Raw genomic sequence first — 20449 nt, 5'->3', positions numbered from 1 at the left:
AGAGCAGCAACCGAAAGGGAAGCAGGGGCCAAAGAAACCTCCATAGCAGGAACAGGGGGCGCAAGCACTGAAACGGGAGTGGAAGGAGCAACAGAGCCAGAAGGAGGAGCTGAGGAAGAAAGCGAAGCCTTCTTACCCGCCGGGGAAGAGGAAGGAGAGGAGCCAGGCTTACGCTTCTGACTTAAAGAGACCGGTGTCCCAGCAACTACGTACCGGGCAACGGATTCCAGTGTCTCAACAGGAGAAGCCGAACGAGAGCACACACGACGGCCGTTAGGAGAGCGATGGACATCCGCCCGCACCGACAGGCGGCGGGGAGAGCCGATAGATGGAGGAAGAGGATGGGAAGGAGGATCGGAGGGGGACGAGGAAGGAGACACAGAAGACACGACAGACCGGGTAGAAGGAAGGGGAACCCCAGACAGAGGACCAGGAGGAGGATCCTTCGGGAGAGAACCCAAAGGGACAGAGGAGGGGGCAGTGGGCGCATCAGGGTCCAAGGCCTGGAAACGGTTGAGAGTCTGAGGAAGGCGGGAAGGACGAGGAGAGGAAGAGCGCAACACGCGAGCATAAGAGATATTAGCATAAGGCGGGAGCCGGCGAACCTGGCGCCTCGCCTCAGGAAAAGATAAACGCTCCCGGTGCTTCAAGTTGAGGACGGCTGCCTCAAGCTTGTAATGGACACACGCACGGGAGAAGGTAGGATGGGCCTCACCGCAGTTGAGGCAACGAGCCTGGGGAGAAGCGCACTCCGACTTAGAGTGACCTTCGCCACCACACAAAGGACAGAGAGAGACAGTCCCGGAGCAGCGGAGGGCACCATGCCCAAACCTCCAGCACTTGTTGCAGAGCCGAGGAGAAGGAATGTACTCCTGGACAGAGCACCTGGCACCAGCAAGAATGACAGAGGGTGGAAGGGTCCTACCATCAAAGGTAATCTTCACAACCCGGAGGGGTTGACGGCGACTACCACGAGGGGGACGAGTAAACGTGTCCACCTGGAGAATAGAATGGCCCTGGGCAGCGAGGATATGTCGAATATCGTCGTGGCAGTCGCGTAGGTCCCGAACACCGGTCGCAACATGGGGCGGGAGCAAAATAGTGCCAACACTGGCATTCAACTGAACGTTCTTCGAGACCCGAACGGGGGTCTCGCCAAGGCAGGATAAGGCAGCCAAGCGGGAAGCAGCATCCTGAGAAGGAGCAGCAACGACACGCGTACCGAGACGAGTGGGGTTAAAAGTAATGGAGGCATCCACGGAATCAATGAGATGTCGATGAAGGGAGAAATCGTCAGGAGGCGCAGAATCAAGAGGGAGGAGATCAAAATATTTAGCCCACGAAGCGGGACCAAACAAGGCTTGATAGGTAGCAGAACTGGAAGGAATCGAGCGAGGGCGGCCGTGACGAGAACGGCGGTGAGAACCCCCAGAGAGAGAGGGGTTAAAAGGCGCAGTAGTTACAACTAGAGAAGGAGCCGCGCCAGGGGACGAGGTAGTCACCACTGGGGGCTTGGGGCTCGACCCAACCACAGAGGAGGGAGGGGAGCCAGGGGAAGGAGTCAGAGAGGCCAAAGGAGGAGCAAGGTCGGGGCCCAATGCAGCGGAGGCTACAGAGCCCGGTCTTCCAATACGGACCGACTCGGGGGCTTGGTCGCCCACCCCACGAGCCTGAAAAGGTAAGCCAGAAGCAGCCGAAGCAGGGGTTATCATCTTGACGAAATTACGAATTCACTCATGAATGTGCCCCCACACCCACCATGGAGCCACAATTAGAGGCAGGACACCCAACAAGAAGCTATCGCCGATCTTGTCGGGGCCTCCTAGGGGTGCGTCGTGAGTATACGCCCCACAAACGCCACCTTAAGAAACCGACAGTCCGTCGAGATCGGGTTCAGTGACGAAGTGGGGATTGACAATAAAAGGTTCCCCTCGCTCTCGACGTCGGGTACTGCAGTTCTACGGGTGCAAGAGTATGCCTCCTCAAGCACCCGGGCGTCAAAGTAGAAGAAGTCCAAGGGAAGAACCAGAACGAGCAAAAGGTCGGCAGGAAACGGCAAGCAGATAGGAGAAGAGGGGGGAGAAAAACGAAACGGAAGGAAAAGGAAAAGATGCCCAGCAGAATTGGAGAGGACGGCAGCAGGAGCACAAGGCTAGAAAAGGACAGAGGACTGTCCCAAGGAGCATCACACTCCGGCAGCCGCCCACTAAGCCCCCAGACGGCGACAACGAGCTGAGCGGGGAGGGGGGAAAAGGAAAAAGGTGCCCAGCAGAATTGGAGAGGACGGCAGCAGGAGCACAAGGCTAGAAAAGGACAGAGGACTGTCCCAAGGAGCATCACACTCCGGCAGCCGCCCACGAAGCCCCCACACGGCGACAACGAGCTGAGCGGGGAGGGGGCGTTACTCAAGCAAGTTTTAGCTGCTTTGAGAACTAGTATCTTGACAACTCCTGACATCACGAGCCTTCACTTTAATGTTTAGTAGTCATGGAATTATGGTTCATCGTGCTTGTGCCTACAGAGCAAGCGGTGCATGAAGGGGAGATATCCGCAAGAAGTATTAGCACGTAAAAAGTGCTTACTTCATTGAAGATAATTTTTTTTTTTTTTTTTTTTTTTTTTTACCTGCAGTCTTCCTAAACAAGGAAACGCTAAACAAGTTTAAAAATTTATTTAACTATTTTAGTACTCTTCATACATTAACAAATTTACGTCACTAGTACAAGCATCAAACTGCAACATTAAGATTCCGGTAATCCCCTAAGAATTCTTAAAGCTTCCAATTTTACAAACAAATTTATTCCGATCAGTTTCTGAATGGTTGCGCTCTCACGCGATTGGTAGCCTAGCAGGGCACGGAACACACCCGCAGGAACAGTATCGGTGCCTGGCCAGCTTGTGAGTACATCAGTTAGGACCCGGTAGGGGTGGACAGGTGTGGGGGCGGTGTATCACGTGTAGAACCGTGTTGTGTGTTAGTGTGAGGTGGTGTGAGTGCTGACGGCCGTAGTGTACATGGGAGTAGTAGTGTGCTGAAGATGGTAGAGTGTAGAACTGTGTGTAACGTAGGTGGGTACAGTATAGGATGGCGCAGTGTAGGTGGGTACAGTATAGGAAAGCTCCGTGTACGTGGGTACAGTATAGGAAAGCTTCGTGTACGTGGGTACAGTATAAATTGGCGCCGTGTAGGTGGGCGTGGTATAAGTTGGCTCCGTGTAGGTGGGATTGGTATAAGTTGACTCCGTGTAGGTAGGCTTGGTATAAGTTGGCGCCTTGAAGGTGGGTGTAGTATAAGTTGACACAGTGTAGGTGGGCTTGGTATAAGTTGGCTCCGTGTAGGTGGGATTGGTATAAGTTGGCTCCGTGTAGGTGGGATTGGTATAAGTTGGCTCCGTGTAGGTGGGATTGGTATAAGTTGGCTCCGTGTAGGTGGGATTGGTATAAGTTGGCTCCGTGTAGGTGGGATTGGTATAAGTTGGCTCCGTGTAGGTAGGCTTGGTATAAGTTGGCGCCTTGTAGGTGGGTGTAGTATAAGTTGGCACAGTGTAGGTAGGCTTGGTATAAGTTGGCTCCGTGTAGGTGGGCTTGGTATAAGTTGGCTCCGTGTAGGTGGGATTGGTATAAGTTGGTGCCTTGTAGGTGGGTGTAGTATAAGTTGGCGCCTTGTAGGTGGGTGTAGTATAAGTTGGCGCCTTGTAGGTGGGTGTAGTATAAGTTGGCGCCTTGTAGGTGGGTGTAGTATAAGTTGGCACAGTGTAGGTGGGCTTGGTATAAGTTGGCTCCGTGTAGGTGGGATTGGTATAAGTTGGCTCCGTGTAGGTAGGCTTGGTATAAGTTGGCTCCGTGTAGGTGGGATTGGTATAAGTTGGCTCCGTGTAGGTGGGATTGGTATAAGTTGGCGCCTTGTAGGTGGGTGTAGTATAAGTTGGCGCCTTGTAGGTGGGTGTAGTATAAGTTGGCACAGTGTAGGTGGGCTTGGTATAAGTTGGCTCCGTGTAGGTGGGCTTGGTATAAGTTGGCTCCGTGTAGGTGGGCTTGGTATAAGTTGGCTCCGTGTAGGTGGGCTTGGTATAAGTTGGCTCCGTGTAGGTGGGCTTGGTATAAGTTGGCTCCGTGTAGGTGGGCTTGGTATAAGTTGGCTCCGTGTAGGTGGGCTTGGTATAAGTTGGCTCCGTGTAGTTAGGCTTGGTATAAGTTGGCTCCGTGTAGTTAGGCTTGGTATAAGTTGGCGCCTTGTAGGTGGGTGTAGTATAAGTTGGCGCCTTGTAGGTGGGTGTAGTATAAGTTGGCACAGTGTAGGTGGGCTTGGTATAAGTTGGCTCCGTGTAGGTGGGATTGGTATAAGTTGGCTCCGTGTAGGTAGGCTTGGTATAAGTTGGCGCCTTGTAGGTGGGTGTAGTATAAGTTGGCGCCTTGTAGGTGGGTGTAGTATAAGTTGGCACAGTGTAGGTGGGCTTGGTATAAGTTGGCTCCGTGTAAGTGGGATTGGTATAAGTTGGCTCCGTGTAGGTAGGCTTGGTATAAGTTGGCGCCTTGTAGGTGGGTGTAGTATAAGTTGGCGCCTTGTAGGTGGGTGTAGTATAAGTTGGCACAGTGTAGGTGGGATTGGTATAAGTTGGCTCCGTGTAGGTAGGCTTGGTATAAGTTGGCGCCTTGTAGGTGGGTGTAGTATAAGTTGGCGCAGTGTAGGTAGGCTTAGTATAGGATGGCGCCGTGTAGGTGGGTGTAGTATAAGTTGGCACAGTGTAGGTGGGTGTAGTATAAGTTGGCACAGTGTAGGTGGGTGTAGTATAAGTTGGCACAGTGTAGGTGGGTGTAGTATAAGTTGGCACAGTGTAGGTGGGTGTAGTGTGCACTGTACTGGTGGGTGTAGTGGAGAAGAGCTTAGTCACGCGCGGGGTGTAGGTGGCGGTGTCACAGGGTGTGAAGGTACAGATGGAGCCGCCACGGACACACTCACACCAGTTACACTTGTCTACCATCCACATGGACCCGTCCGTGCACGAGTCCACCCCAACCTCCGGTACGTAACCTGTAGGAGAAGCGTTTACAATTTAATAATTGTAATGATACAAAACTTTTCAAAAACCTTGTTGACGCAAGCGTTAACAAAGTGTCTGGCAGTCAGAAAAGCAACTTTAATGCCAAGGGGAAAAAGGGGAGGGGGGGGGTGTAAGATCTTGGCGCAGCCGGATCCCCCCCCCCCCCCTAAAAAAAAAAAAAAAAAAAAAACTTGCGATTGCTAGTTTTGAAAGTGGTTACAGTAGTAGTTTAATAATCTATATATGAACAAGTACTTTTAAAGTGTTGCAAAAGTAATTCCAGATTAAAACTTACCGAAGTAATGACAACTTGTCATGATTATTCAACTTTTGCGCCAGAAAAAAAATGTCAAAAGAACTTGCCTTCTCCACAGTTTATTAGTGTGCACACAACTGCATTGGAATATGAAGCGGTAACGCAGCTGCAGGTGTTGCAGTCCTCCTGCCAGCGTGACCCTGGCACGCAGGAGCCGGTAGTCGCCGGAGGAACGGGGCTGGGAACCCAGGAATCTGAAGAAATGTAAAGGAATTACAATTATGCCACAGCCTACATCTTAAAGGCCGCGTGTACACTAATCTGCACTACCTGGAGACATTTCCCCCCCCCCCCCCCCCCCCAGTCAGTGTGGGTGCACCGTGTTACTTCAAGATAACCCACAAATCTGGTTGTTCGTTCACATTAAGCAGCAAACATATATAATCACTAGTATCTAGGAACATTTAGCAGGCCGGCAAGCAGAAAGGCTACCAATGTAGAAATGTGTACTATGGTCAGCTACTTTAAGCAGTGTCGACAATAGCAAGCACGGGGCTCGTAAAGGGAATAAATTTCATCTCTGCTCTTTTATGGCCATCGAACCTTGTCACACAAACTACTTCCCCCCGCGAGGCGGCGGCGTGTTGTACCAACCTTCTGCCCGATTGTCCAAGTTACAGTTAAAGGCTATCGTTACATCTGCGATAAACAAACACCACAGCTCCATCCCAGGAACACTCAGTCATTAGGGTTACCAAGGTTTTTTTTTTTTTAATTTCTATGTTAAGCATTTTTTGGCTGGCACGTTCTTTCGTCCACGTGTAGTAAAATAGAAATTTCCAGCTTGTACAAGTATAGAAGTTTCAACTTTCAGGGAGGATAAAATTATGTAGACGTTAGCATAGTTCTAGAAATCTAAAGCCTCGTCAAAAATCTAGTATAATAATTATATTCCCTAGCGTAGGTTATCAGTATGCATTAATTTTAGAATTGCTAAAAAAAATTCTTACAACTTTTATCGAAGCTAAGAGGCTGAACTAAAGTATAAACCATCATTGCCAGAATTAAAGCCAAATATCCAATAATAAATGTAAACTTACCCAGTGTCCTGGCGAGGATAAGTTTAGTCTGCTGGAGGATAATCTGGAGCTGGAGCAGCCAGTCTGCCAGCTCCCTCTCCGTGGCTCCTGCTCCCCGCATCATGCACACGTCCCACGCACACGTCTCTGTAAGGAACCTCTTGTCAATTCTTGCTGCAAGATACCACCTTACACCCACATTCTTCCCTTTGTTACTTTACAAATAAAATTGGATCTAGAAAGGAAAAGTTTTAGGAAGCAATGCTAAAATTACTAGTTTACAAGTTACCAACTCTCTGCCAGAATGTCTGCCAAAGTTCGCGCAGATTCTACCTAAATTCGGGTACTCTGGTTCACAAGAGCATATTAAAAAGGTTTACATATAGAGTTTATATACCAAGCAGGTCGAGGGGGGGGGGGGGGGGTTAGCTGGGACCTACCCGCGTGAGACTGCAGGTCTTTGTCCCTGCCGATGATTGGATGGAGCAACCTGCGGCACAAGACCACGTCCTGTAGCAAAGGAGACTTGCAGGGGTTCAGCTGCGTCAGGAGGAAAAAGATTAAAGTTTAACAGTCTTGTCAGGCATTCAAGTCAAGATATTTTAAAGTTGACAACTTCACAGTATGTGGGAATAAGTTTGAAACAAGCTTATTAGATTTTCCAAGGCTTTATATTTATGAACGAATTGTCAGATTCATTGTGATCTAATTCCATAATTAACTACAGTAAATATTAACCAAATATTTCCCTAAATTAGATATTTTGGTATAAAAGGCATTTAAAAAAAAATTGTCACTAGAATTCACGATAGATTTAGGCTACTTACTGCAGTTTCTTTTTCACAGCCCACACACTGGAAACACCTACGATCCGTTTGATCTTTCGTCTGAAATTAAAGGTCTGAAATTAAAGGTCTGAAAGTTTAAAAAACCACCCGATTAATGCGTCAAGCTCCACATTTAAATCTTTCTAAACTGGCAAAATCTGAAGCCAAATTAACTTTAGCATTGTAAGCCACTTTACAAATTCATGGCACAAGCTATTCAATACATGCTATCCAAGTATATCAGGAGAATGAAGGCGCAAGCGGCTCACCCTCCACGACTCTGGGAACGCCAGAGGCCAGGACTGGAGAGTGTGGACGACGTTGTTCCTGCTGGTGAAGTCATCGTCCGTGTAGAAGTTGTAGTGACCACACAGACCGTCCAGATGGTTGGTGTGGCTGGGATACGCCCACACGTCCAGCCGCTGACTACAGTGTTGCAGCTGCAATCAATAGTTAATATATTTTAGTACTTTAAACTATGGAACACTGAACATGTTTGTACAGTCACTTTTGAGACCTAATGACATACCGCGATCTTGGAGGAGCCGAGCAGGTAGATGCAGCCTCCGTCCCTCCAGGCCAGTACTGAGTGTGCACCAGCAGAAGACACTACTGCGTGAGCTCCGCTGGCCGGTACAGTGTACAGGTCCCCGTTCACCGTTATCTGTAAACATTGTTGAATTATGATTTTAATTTAAGCTGGGCATTTGTTAAAGTATAATCTTTAAAGTTTCAGCATTAGTTTATTTAAGCCTTAACTTACATCAAACACTGATCCAGAGTCCAGAGTGATAACAGTGTGAGGATTGTCCCTGAAGGTGGTGCGGGAGAGGCAGGACGCGTGCCCATTACACTGATCAAAGTCACTAAAGACCCCAACTTCAGGCGTGTAGGTCAGGTCACTCTGGGCTACAGAATAGTTGCAGACGCCGTGCCAGTCGAAGCGGTGTCCGTCGAAGGTCTTTATATGGGGATCATTGTAAATGTAGCAATGCCTACCTGCAATACAATTTCCATGAATATACAGCAAGTAATTTTATATATTTTTCTACATAACGGTATTTGATTGCACCGAAGTAGTTTCCTTTAGCAAGTGTATCTTAACTTACAGCAATCTTCAATAGTTGGAGTCGGGGTCCAGACACCCTTCACACAAGTAAGGGGGATGCATTGAGCGAGCAGTTTAGAACCGTCCTGGTACATCAGGCCGTCAAACTCGCAGCCTGAAGAGAAGAATGTCAGTGTCTAAGTAAACCATTATAAGACGCCAAGTATTAAAATATCAAGTTACAACCTGCAGACTTGCAGAGCAAGGAACTATCAGTGTACAAAAGGTACAGTTTTAAACCAACCAATAATGGTTTGGGACGAAGGAAAATTACAACCCAAATTAGAAGACACAGCAATAGCACAATACTTACAATGAGTGTCTCCTGGGTTGCCGGCGTCGTGACGCTGAACGAGACCATTCCGACAGACCAAGGAGAGGCAGCAGCTGGGCATGGAGAGGACCACCTCCCCGTGCTTCACTCTGGCGTCCCCGAAGCAACACCCGCTCCCGGCCTCTTCCCTAGTAGCTGTGACAAGACATTTTAATGCGAAAAATTTAATTAATCTGGAGCATCAGACATTTATGCAATCACTGCAGAAATAAATGTAACTGAAAACCTAGAGTAACTTTAGTGAACTGAAATGCTAAGAATTCTTATTGCTGTACAAGAAAGATTACGTTTAAGATTTCATACAAGACCGACTGCAATAATTTGACTTACTTGCGGTAGGAGAGACCAAGAGAGTCAACAGGACGCAGGCCAGGAGGCTGACGCCACCAGTTGCTGGCGTCACAGTCTTGTGCTATAGAAGAAGTGGTTATTAATGAGAGACATCGAGTAGTCAAAAATTTTGAGTGGGGCTCACGAAGAACAGATACAAATTTAGAGATTCATTACAAGCGGGGACAGTTATCCAAGTCGGACATTATACAACTTTCAAATATTAGTATTAACCAACTGTCAAAAACTTTTGATGCGAATGTTTCTAGAAACTTTGTGAAAGTTTATGGGGGGGGGGGAGAAGGGAAGAGTAGGGGAGAGAGAGAGAGAGAGAGAGAGAGAGAGAAAAAAAAAAAAAAAAGGGGGGGGGGGTTAGAGGTCAGATTACTGTCCAATGCAAGTAATTAAGACTTTCGCATTCTTGGCGCCGACAAACGATAAGACATCTCCCACCTTGCCAGTGGGAGACCAACATGCGTTAACAATAAGAAAAACAAGACTAGTCAAGTTCGGTTAATGTACTAGTGACAAAAAAATAGTATTCAAGACGAAGACTGTAGTGCAACCGATAGTCATTTAAAAAACTTTAGCCAACCAAGCCATTCAACCATCTCTACCTTTTCTTGTGTCTAGAGCCAAGTATATCAATTCCCTAGATTCTTACAACTTCAGCTAGGTTGTCAAGAGTTTAATGCAGTCCAGATCAAGAAATGCAGCATCTTACGTCGAAGGTCTCCATCAATTTAAATTTCAAACTTAAAATCATATGAATTTTGTTTTTGGGCGTAAAAAAAAAAAAAAAGAGGCCAAGTTAACCATACAATGGATAGTTGTAAAAGCACCAACCCAACAACAGGATCCTGTTAAAGTAATTATTCTTATTACTCTAATAAACAAATTAACCAAAATTAATTACAAATTATTAATTAAAATTTAAACTAATTAAATACGGCATAACATACCATACTGAAGCCTCTTTAAAACACCACCAACACAAGACACTACTGACGTATGGTCCCTAAACGTCTCGTCAGTGCCTCACACGCTGCACTACTGCTAGTCACTCTTCCAATACTTCACGAAAACAACTGTTTGAAGCCCTCTGAATCCCAACCCGTCCTCGACTCAAGTCCATTACATCCACTGGTCGACCCCACAGACGTATTCATCAATTTTTACATGCTGTTCATTCAAAACGGGAATGTTCTCAAACATAAATTAATATTATAATATATTAGCATATTGTACATATATAGGCATAGTTTAGGTTAGGTGTTTAGGTTCTGTTGGCGATTATTTGTATTTGTAGTACGTGGGTGAAGCATTTACAGCGTTGTGGTTTGAACAAAATTCGTCAGTGAAGCACTTGTTCCGGAAGTGTTCAAACGAAATCAGTTGTGAGTCGTGTGTAAACCGTTTTTCATTCATAAACAGGGGAGTTTGGCGGATACATGGAATTACTTTTGGGGGTCTTTGTTTGGGGTACGGGCTGCGTGATAACGTTGAAACACTTCTCGAACAGTGCCTTGCTCACTTCCTGTGTTCGAATCACACCTGTGTAAGTACTCACCCACGATAACAATACAAATAATTACCAACAACATCTGAATACCAGACGTAACCCAATTTAGGCCAAACTATACAGCAAACTCTAAAATTTAATAATGTTAATTAATATAAGAAAATACTGATTATGAATACAGAGCACGTAATTTTTTTTAGATACGCCGGTCGTATCTAAAACCGGCTCTATCAGGGAGCCGGTCGGCCGAGCGGACAGCACGCTGGACTTGTGATCCTGTGGTCCCGGGTTCGATCCCGGGCGCCGGCGAGAAACAATGGACAGAGTTTCTTTCACCCTATGCCCCTGTTACCTAGCAGTAAAATAGGTACCTGGGTGTTAGTCAGCTGTCACGGGCTGCTTCCTGGGGGTGGAGGCCTGGTCGAGGACCAGGCCGCGGGGACACTAAAGCCCCGAAATCATCTCAAGATAACCTCAAGATAACGCCTAAGGCGGCAACTTGGACGGTCCTGGCCTGAGGACGGGTACGGGCTCACGTACTACAATTATAAATGATTGCCAAAAGAAGATAATCAATTAAACTAACCTCTCCTAGCCCTAACTATACAACAAATTATAATACACAGTAATATTAATTCATACTCGAGAAATATTTTTTTTTTTAGTTACACTGAAAAAAATTGAAGGCGACTTTGGGGCCGGCCGCAGCTTGAACGAGCCTGGCCTGAGGACAGGTTGGCAAATACTTAAACCAAGTGTAAATAAAAATATTTGGCAACTGTAACAAGACATTTAACTTACCCTAGGGCCAAATTTCCCCCAAACTATTCCATGTAATACACTTCATTTATGAGAAAAAATATATAATTATTTACAAAATATAATAAATATTTATTAACCATCTTGGGAAATGCTTTTACGAATGCGCCTTTGGAGACGGCCCAATTACACACAAGTGGGATTCGAACCCACGGCCATGGAACATCCCGCTCCCCACCACTACATCACCACTATTTACACGTACCAGTTCATGAAGAACAAAACGTCCGCGAGAACCATTTTCTTCTAATTCAGATACAAGTCGAAGGGGGAACGTTTGTAAGTTTGTACTCACCTAGTTGTGTTTCCGGGGGTTGAGTTCTGGCTCTTTGGTCCCGCCTCTCAACTGTCAATCAACTGGAGTACAGGTTCCTGAGCCTACTGGGCTCTATCATATCTACATTTGAAACTGTGTATGGAGTCAGCCTCCACCACATCACTTCCTAGTGCATTCCATTTGTTAACTACCCTAACACTGAACAAATTCTTTCTAACGTCTCTGTGGCTCATGTGGGTACTAAGTTTCCACCTGTGTCCCCTTGATCGTGTTCCCCCCACGCTAAAGAGTTTGTCTTTGTCCACCCTGTATCCACCCTAAACATATTGTGTTTACACATCCCGTGAAGCCGTCGATGTGGAAAGACTCAATAATTCGGTATATAATAATATGTTTCACCCCCGTGTTCTCCCACGGGGACAGGAAGCCTGGTACAATTATCAACGTCCTCCTCTGGCAACTGATTACTTTCATCACGATGCAACGTATGTTAGTTACCTTACTCCTGGGTACCTATTTACTGCTAGGTTAAGACGCATCATATTAAGGAGACAATGGCCAACTGTCTCATGTTATACATACTGACACGTGATACATATCAACGCGTGATACCTGTTGACACGTGATACATACTTTCATGATACATATACACGTTATACATAGTAGTAGACACGCATGATACTGATAAGTGACACGTGTCATATGTGTCATATAAGTGGGTTGACAGCGAAGGTTCACGAGAATAAAATATTCTAATTTGAAAGCTTTTCCGTACCTATGTATACAACAAAAAAACAATGTCTGCCACACAGTTAAATTGACTTCCTCTTCCAATTCAAATCGGTGTTTTATTTTTGGCTTCTGACGCTCCAGATTCCAATAACTACGAGCGAGTGGTGTCGAGACGCTTCGAATCCCAGACGTGGTCGTGAAGGGCACGCCCACACCGCCTCAGTCGTCAACCAGGTCCGGCAGCAGCAGGAGTCACCACTACTGCTTTTGGGGTTTTCGTCTACTGGTGCTGAAAACATTTAAGTGCGTAGAACGTTTTTTGTTTAGTTATGGATTCGATGAAAACGATAAATTTAAGTCCTCTTATGTTTTATATTTCATCAAAAGTTGATTTTTTTTATATTGTACTCGATGATTCCATTACTTCCGACACTTCAAATTTGTAACTGCGAACACAATATTATTCCAGAGTGTGGATAATGCCTGTGTGGGCCGTGTATAGTTGGCTCCTGCTAGCTGTGCTTCACCTGTCTACTAAAGGTACCAATTTTTAACTAGCTTAATTAAATTATTAATTGGCTTAAATTAAAGTACTGTACTTGAATGTTTTCGCTAAAATATCTATTAAAGTAATCAGTTTGTCATAATTTCTCATTCTCCAGGACTGTCTGTAAATGTTTCAAGCGGCGGCAGCTGTTGCTACGGTGAACGCCGCGTCCAGCACGGTGAGGTGGTCCTCGGTGTCCCTGACTGTTGCCTCACCCTCGTCTGCCTCAACGGTCATATTGAACGCAAATATGTAGGCGGTCCTGGGGAGTCACACTGTGAGTATATTAGTCATGAAGTTAGTTTGGGTACTTTATTAGTAGTTACAATGTACTTAAATACTTAAATTAGTGGTGTTTTAAGTATTAGACGGCAAAGTCTACTAATATCGGCACAAAGCAGTTTAAAGATTACCAAATAGTGTAGACATGTATCAGACTGGACTTTTAAAAATTTCTTCTACCCTTCCTATTGTACGAGTGGGCCCCCTTTAAAAAATTAAAAATAATTTAGCACAATTGCATTGTGGTAATTTCATGTCAATTAAATTGTATTTGACATATGGACTTTTAAGGTTGTCCAGCATCCTGGTACTCAAACAGTTTGAAAAAGGCTGTTCCAAACATGACTTTCTAAATTTGTCTAGTAAAGACACTAAATTTTGGTGATACCAAGTCGTTTCTCTTACGAAAATATGCATATCAAATGAGCTTCATCCCCCACAGGTTGTGAATTTGAAGGTCTAATGTATGTAGACGGCTCTAAGCTGTCGGCTCACTGCATCCCCCTACAGTGTGCAAAGGGCGTCTGGACCCCGACACAACACATTGAAGACTGCTGTAAGTACCATTTTTGACTACTTTGCATAAGTATCACTGTTACAGAAGTGGCCAATTCCATTTGGTTTAATTTTCATGACTAAAACTAATTGTGCTTGCAGGTAAACATTGCTACCTGTACAATGACCCTCACATAGAAACCTTCGACCAGTTCAGATACGACTGGCACGGTATCTGCAACTATTCTGTTGCCCAGAGTGACCTGACCTACACGCCTGAAGTTGGGGTCTTTAGTGACTTTGATCAGTGTAATGGGCACGCGTCCTGCCTCTCCCGCACCACCTTCAGGGACAATCCTCACACTGTTATCACTCTGGACTCTGGATCAGTGTTTGATGTAAGTTAAGGCTTAAATAAACTAATGCTGAAACTAGTTGAATAACTCTTACTAAATGCCCAGCTTGAATGAAAATCTTAATTTTGCAATGTTTACAGATAACTGTGAACGGGGACCTGTACACTGTACCGGCCAGCGGAGCTCGCGCAGTAGTGTCCTCTGCTGGTGCACACCCAGTACTGGCCTGGAGGGACGGAGGCTGCATCTACCTACTCGGCTCCTCTAAGATCGTGGTACGCTTTTTCCAAAGTATTTCGTGGTGACTACTGTAACCTTGTAAGTGTAGGGGGATGGTAATGAATGTAATGCACTTGTAAACTGCCAAAAGTCGATAAAAAGTTTTAAATGATCCAGCTCCAGCACTGTCGTCACCGGCTGGATGTGTGGGCGTATCCCAATCATATAAACCACCTGGACGGCCTATGTGGACACTTCAACTTCTACAAGAACGACGACTTTACGGACAGAGACCAGCGCATCCACGCACTAAACTTCTGGCCCTTGGCTTTCCCAGAGTCCTGGAGGGTCGGTGTTCTCTAAGCTTTGGTTTAAAGAATTTTTATTTTGATCTGGATGCTTTCCTAAAGCATTTTACTTGGATAAGAAATTATTCGGTATATAAATTTGTATTTTCTTACTGAATTTATAGGTTACATATCTCTTAACCTGCAGACAAAAGATCAAACGGATCGTACGTGCTACAAATGTCTAGATTGCCAGAACGAGACTGCAGTAAGTACATCACTGTTTTGTCTAATGGTCATTGATGAGAATTAAACCTAAAGTTTTGTATAGTTTCTGGCTTTGCAAGATTAAACTTTCTCAAAGTGACAGCTTTAGATTTTATTTGTTTAAAGTTACACCATAACTTGGCTGAACAGGCCATGGTAATTGAGCAATTTTACCTAAAGATTGTTCAATAAAATAGTTTAAGGGTACCGCGAATAGGAACATAGTTTTTTAATGTTGGCATGAGAATCTTTAACTATTTGTACTCTAGAAAAGTTCACAAATTATTGCACAATTTAAAGTTCAAATCTTTGCCCCCTTCCAAATAAGTTTATTGAATATTGTTAAATCTCTTAATGGTTCTAAGTTTCGTGCACTTCAGTAAACTATAAATATAACAATTCTGGATTAACGTAAATTGAGCAGGTGGACCCGTGTGAGGCTACTGCACTACAGCAGCGGGCAGACTCTGCCTTGTGTCGTAGGCAGCTGCACCCAATTATTGGCAAGGACCTGGACCTCCAGACTCACGTCGGTACGTCCCGGGGGTGTATTTACTACTTGGGAGGAAAATGTAGTGTCTAAAATATAACTACTCATTCTTAACTGGACGGGTTGTCGGTCTAGAAAGATGCGGGAATCTTTTTTTTTTTTTTTTTTTTTAGGCCTTGTAAAGACATAGAAAGATTGTAGTATAAATATGGCACATCTGTACTTTCGTGGCTAGTAATACTATACCGAAACTGAACCTACTTAAAATTTTGCAGACTGTAAAACAAAGATGGCAGTAACCTTGGTAAACTTGTGAACCTCTAGTCTTAGCACTGTCAAATTTGTTAAAGTTTGCTCGCCATACTGTCTCCAGCATGCTGCACTATTCAGGGCTTCTAAACCCCTGTGCACAAGGGTGGGGGAAGTGTATGTACCTTACATGTAAATGGCTGGAACACTTATAGTGGCTACTTTTATAAGTGAAATTTATAAAATTGACTTGTATAAATGTATTTAGTTCAAAGATGCTATGTCACAAGGCTCTTAATGCGAGAGATTTCAAAGTATAAAAGTTAACGAAACAATGTTTTAAGTACGGACCAACAAGGGTTGAAATAATTTTAGGACAGTCTCCGCGTCCGTATTTAAAGTAGCCTATTGTACTAAATTAATGTAGTCTTCTCTTCTAGTGAGAAAAGACTGGTACAGTGTAACGCTCAGTACTCTTAAAATTAAGAGGCTAATTTATCTAAATTTAATAACTTGGAGAGCCTGAATAATTTTATATTGAAAGACTGGTACCGGAAGTTTTAAGGTTCCTTACAGAGACGTGTGCGTGGGACGTGTGCATGATGCGGGGAGCAGCAGCCACGGAGAGGGAGCTGGCAGACTGGCTGCTCCAGCTCCAGATTATCCTCCAGCAGACAAAGCTCATCCTCGCCAGGACACTTGGTAAGTCTGGCCTAATATTGTCTATAGAAATTGTAATGAAAGGTAGGAGCCTAACATTGGTTCAAAGATTGGCGTCAAAGCTAGTTAGTATTGCTAAAGCTCATTACCAATAATGTTAACTTACTCTAGTAACTTGTTTCTAAAATACCTACTTCATACATTTCACTGAAATATATATTCGTCCAGTCTAACTTAAACTAATTCGTAATAAGTATTCTAGAGACTATTTCCAGATGGGTGGGAGGCGAGGCCTACGCCCGTGGTGGGGTCGTGTGAGCACGGCTCCCGCTGGCTGGACAAGTGCAACTGGTGTTCGTGCTCAGACACGGGCGTGGCGGGCTGCACCAGGAAGGCCTGTGTAGACGGTACCTACTATTCCTACTTCCGGTTAATGTGTAGAACGTATAAACTTTAACTTGTCGCCACGCGGCTGGTTGCACTATAATAAAGTTTACACGAAGTGGTGGAAACTTTACTAATTTTTTTTCTTATCTCTCCTGACTTAGATTACGAGCCGAAGCTTGGGAGTGAAGTATGCACCAACGGCTCCCGGTGGATGAAAGACACTTGCAACTGGTGTGAGTGCGTCCGGGGCGGCGCCATCTGCACCTTCACGCCCTGCAGTGAGTACACACCTTGGATACTCTTAGACTTTCTAGTATAAATGCATTAGCTTGGCTCGGTGTAGCCAACTAGACTTAAAACATGGCTTAGTCTAATGGATTTTGTAATTAAAGTAAAATCCCGAAGTTTCTCGCAGAGAATTTAAATTAAATTTGTACTTTCAAAATTAAACTTCAAAAGTACTATTTCCAGTGCAGTAATTTTTAAATTGCTCATTTTCAGACATCTTGGATTGTCCCTTGATAAAGTGCGGAGGGTCGTGTACACCAGGCAAAGATCCACTGACTGGTTGTCCCACGTGTAACTGCACAACCACTGAACCCAGTCGAACACGTACCGCCCCGCAGAGCACAACGTGTCCTCCTCTCGCTTGTCCTGACTATTGTAGAGTGGTCACAGACGTCCACGCAAGCTGTCCCACCTGCAGTTGTAACTGTCCTGTAGACCCCAGCACAGGGAGGCCGCCGTGTCCACTAAACTGTGGCATTATTTATACGTTTGATGAAGCGGGATGTGAAGTGTGCGTGTGCGATCCCGAGAACCCTAGCAACCCTCTCGTGGATTATGGCAAAGAGCTATTGGCACCAGAGCCAGCGTGCCCGACGGATCCCACCACAGGCTGGCCGCTCTGCCCTGAAGGCTGTGATGTTAAGTACCAGGAAAATGTCGACACTGGTTGTAAAGAATGCGTTTGTTATTAATAATCTCGATCCCTCTCATTGCTCCAAACTTAAGGGATGGCGTTTGTAATATTTGGTGTGTAAAAGACATTAACATTTCCTGGAATCTGAAGCACTGGTATTACGTCTAGGACTGAAAATAGGAACCATCATTGGTCCAAATATTCAAACCCGAAACGCTAATTCTGCGTTGTCAAAATTGGTATATCGTATCCTGAATATAATACAACAATTATATATATATATAATGTAGTGGGGCTTCGGGCAGGGTTTCCTGAGCTGACAATGAATCGGCCCAGTAATTGATAAATGTGCCTCAATAACTCGCTTGTTTAATTGGCTTTTGATGATGAAGTGATGGTTGCGTGTTTTGACGAGTTACAACAAAAAACTGACGCTATAATTGCGTTTCTTGCATAATTGTTTTTCGTGCTGGATCAAAATGTAGCTGGGAGTGTTTCATGGTTCTGAACTTGTAAACATTTTCTCATCGTGCTGAGATCTCAAGACTTTTATTGTTTAAGTTATTAAAAAAATGTATGAAACCATAATAAATATTAAAAATTCAAAAGGTAATTTTTATAAGTTCATTTTTTTCAAGCCTTTACGCATAGAGCAGAGCCAGAAGTTGCTAAAATTTGTCCTGATTTTGATGGAATCAGTCTGCCGTTTAGAGATTATTTACGTTTGACTGGTGGCTCCCTCTAGTGCCTCCCTCCCTGTGGTGAGTGGGCTCGCGTACACCTCCCTGGGAACGGTGAGAGTGGTTGTTGATTTGGGGGCGACGACGATCGTAGGATCGGATGCGCCCCGGCGTACCCGTGTACGGTCAATCGCAAAGCCCGGAAAGGTGAAACTCTAAGCCAAATCGCGAAAAAGTGACGCCAATCATCGGAAACTTAATATGCCATGTGGCAAAGAAATGCAGACGGGCAGATAATTGGAGCCCCAAGAGTCCCTCAGGGTGACAAGCACCGCCCCCCCCCTTTCACCAGAACACTGGGTAGCAAAACTAAAAACTCTGCCTCCTAACTAAAACGCAAAAGTCATCCAGTGTCCACCCCCCCCCCCCCTGGCAGAGCAGAAGCCAGCCACCCACCACGGCTGAGGGGACACCAGGAGCCCACCAAGATCTGCCAACCCCCGGCACCTCTCGGCCAAGCCGACCCCTGAAGTCACCCCGCCGGGAGAACCAGCCAGAACACGTAAAAAAAAAAAAAGTTAAGGCGAATTGTGCGCCAGGCGTCGTACAACCGGACCGTTGAATATGGATGCCAAACGGCAGTAGCAAAGCCAAAACGTGATCCGGCGGCTCTCAGGTGGAGGCAGCGTCCAGGCGTCCAGACCGGTGAGGGTTGCCTTCGCTCCCTTTCCTGCCCCTCATTAGGAGTTTTACATGCGAAGGGGCACAAACGTAGGGCCTTGAGAGTAAACTAAACACCAGCTGGAGGGGTCTTCCATCAGGAGCTGCCCTAAGTGGACGGCTGGGTGTCCAGGCTGGCGCGAAAGGTAGAATGGGGGTCTTTGCACCAATGTTGGAGAACGGACGAGGCAGTAGGACTCCCCCTTTTAAAAAGGGGGAAGAAACAAAGGCGAAAGAGCAACAGAGTACGTTAAAGAATATCAGGGTCGTGATCAGGGTCAGCAAAGTCAGGGTTAGGGGGCATGGGTAAACTGAGCAAAGACGGAGGGAAGGAAACGGGAGAACAGATCAGAGGTGGGCGGGCGGGGTCCGGAGGAGGAAGAGGAGGAGACAACGGAGAGGAGCAGTCAAGGACAGCAGCAGGAAGTGGGGGAGTAGAAAGAGGGGAGCGCACCCCAGCAAGAGCAGCAACCGAAAGGGAAGCAGGGGCCAAAGAAACCTCCATAGCAGGAACAGGGGGCGTAATCACTGAAACGGGAGAGGAAGGAGCAACAGAGCCAGAAGTAGGAGCTGAGGAAGAAAGCGAAGCCTTCTTACCCGCCGGGGAAGAGGAAGGAGAGGAGCCAGGCTTACGCTTCTGACTTAGAGACTAGTGTCCCAGCAACTACGTACCGGGTTACGGATTCCAGTGTCTCAACAGGAGAAGCTGAACGAGAGCACACACGACGGCCGTTAGGAGAGCGATGGACATCCGCCTGCACCGACAGGCGGCGGGGAGAGCCGACAAATGGAGGAAGAGGATGGGAAGGAGGATCGGAGGGGGACGAGGAAGAAGACACAGGAGACATGACAGACCGGGTAGAAAGAAGGGGAACCCCAGACAGAAGACCAGGAGGGGGACCCCTCGGGACAGAGGAGGGGGCAGTGGGCGTATCAGGGTCCAAGGCCCCGAAACGGTTGTGAGTCTGAGGAAGGCGGGAAGGACGAGGAGAGGAAGAGCGCAACACGCGAGCATAAGAGATGTTAGTATAAGGCGGGAGCCGGCGAACCTGGCGCCTCGCCTCAGGAAAAGATAAACGCTCCCGGTGCTTCAGGTTGAGGACGGCTGCCTCAAGCTTGTAATGGACATACGCACGGGAGAAGGTAGGATGGGCCTCACCGCAGTTGAGGCAACGAGCTTGGGGAGAAGTGCACTCCGACCTTCACCCCCACACAAAGGACAGAGAGAGACAGTCCCAGACCAGCGGAGGGCACCATGCCCAAACCTCCAGCACTTGTTACAAAGTCGAGGAGAAGGAATATACTCCTGGACAGAGCACCTAGCACCAGCAAGAATGACAGAGGATGGAAGGGTCCTACCATTAAAGGTGATCTTCACAACGCGAAGGGGTTGACGGCGACGACCACGAGGGGGACGAGTAAACGAGTCAACCTGGAGGACAGAATGGCCTTGGGCATCAAGGATATGCCGAATATCATCGTGGCAGTCCTTCAGATTCCGAACACCGGTTGCAACATGGGGTGGGAGGAGAATAGTGCCAACACTGGCATTCATCTGAACG

At 46.1% G+C, this 20449-nt stretch overlaps 2 protein-coding genes across 2 annotated transcripts; one reads left to right on the top strand and one right to left on the bottom strand.

Annotated features, from left to right (window-relative positions):
* Nucleotides 1–2656: 2656 nt before the first annotated feature.
* On the bottom strand, nt 2657–10064 carry LOC138369285 (adhesive plaque matrix protein-like). Its single transcript, XM_069332351.1, has 12 exons — nt 9939–10064; nt 8977–9058; nt 8626–8781; nt 8314–8427; nt 7968–8203; nt 7734–7868; nt 7474–7644; nt 7205–7264; nt 6818–6917; nt 6399–6524; nt 5406–5552; nt 2657–5032 (listed from the first exon to the last, which is right to left on the bottom strand). Exons 1-12 carry the CDS (start codon nt 9939–9941, stop codon nt 2976–2978), a joined length of 3387 nt encoding a protein of 1128 aa, XP_069188452.1. The 5' UTR covers nt 9942–10064; the 3' UTR covers nt 2657–2975.
* A 2425-nt stretch (nt 10065–12489) lies between these two features.
* Nucleotides 12490–18095, top strand: LOC123762638 (mucin-5B). The gene is made up of 13 exons (XM_069332352.1): nt 12490–12629; nt 12796–12866; nt 12989–13150; nt 13598–13711; nt 13813–14048; nt 14147–14281; nt 14403–14573; nt 14721–14780; nt 15201–15312; nt 16095–16220; nt 16454–16585; nt 16727–16843; nt 17067–18095. The coding sequence occupies exons 2-13, from the start codon at nt 12806–12808 to the stop codon at nt 17543–17545; spliced, it is 1905 nt and encodes a 634-aa protein (XP_069188453.1). The 5' UTR covers nt 12490–12629; nt 12796–12805; the 3' UTR covers nt 17546–18095.
* Nucleotides 18096–20449: the final 2354 nt, after the last annotated feature.

The sequence above is a fragment of the Procambarus clarkii genome, chromosome 27 (genome assembly GCF_040958095.1).
Source record: "Procambarus clarkii isolate CNS0578487 chromosome 27, FALCON_Pclarkii_2.0, whole genome shotgun sequence".
Lineage (NCBI taxonomy): Eukaryota > Metazoa > Arthropoda > Malacostraca > Decapoda > Cambaridae > Procambarus > Procambarus clarkii.
This window is presented reverse-complemented; position numbering and strand designations above follow the sequence as displayed.

Coding starts and splice junctions, on each gene's coding strand:
- LOC138369285 (XM_069332351.1), bottom strand. Junction 6,918..7,204: donor GCTGTGAAAAAGAAACTGCA/GTAAGTAGCCTA, acceptor CTCCTGACGCAG/CTGAACCCCTGCAAGTCTCC. Junction 5,033..5,405: donor ACTAATAAACTGTGGAGAAG/GCAAGTTCTTTT, acceptor CTTCTCCTACAG/GTTACGTACCGGAGGTTGGG.
- LOC123762638 (XM_069332352.1), top strand. CDS start 12,806: ATGCCTGTGTGGGCCGTGTATAGTTGGCTCCTGCTAGCTGTGCTTCAC. Junction 13,151..13,597: donor CGGTCCTGGGGAGTCACACT/GTGAGTATATTA, acceptor CATCCCCCACAG/GTTGTGAATTTGAAGGTCTA. Junction 16,586..16,726: donor CAGGAAGGCCTGTGTAGACG/GTACCTACTATT, acceptor CTCCTGACTTAG/ATTACGAGCCGAAGCTTGGG.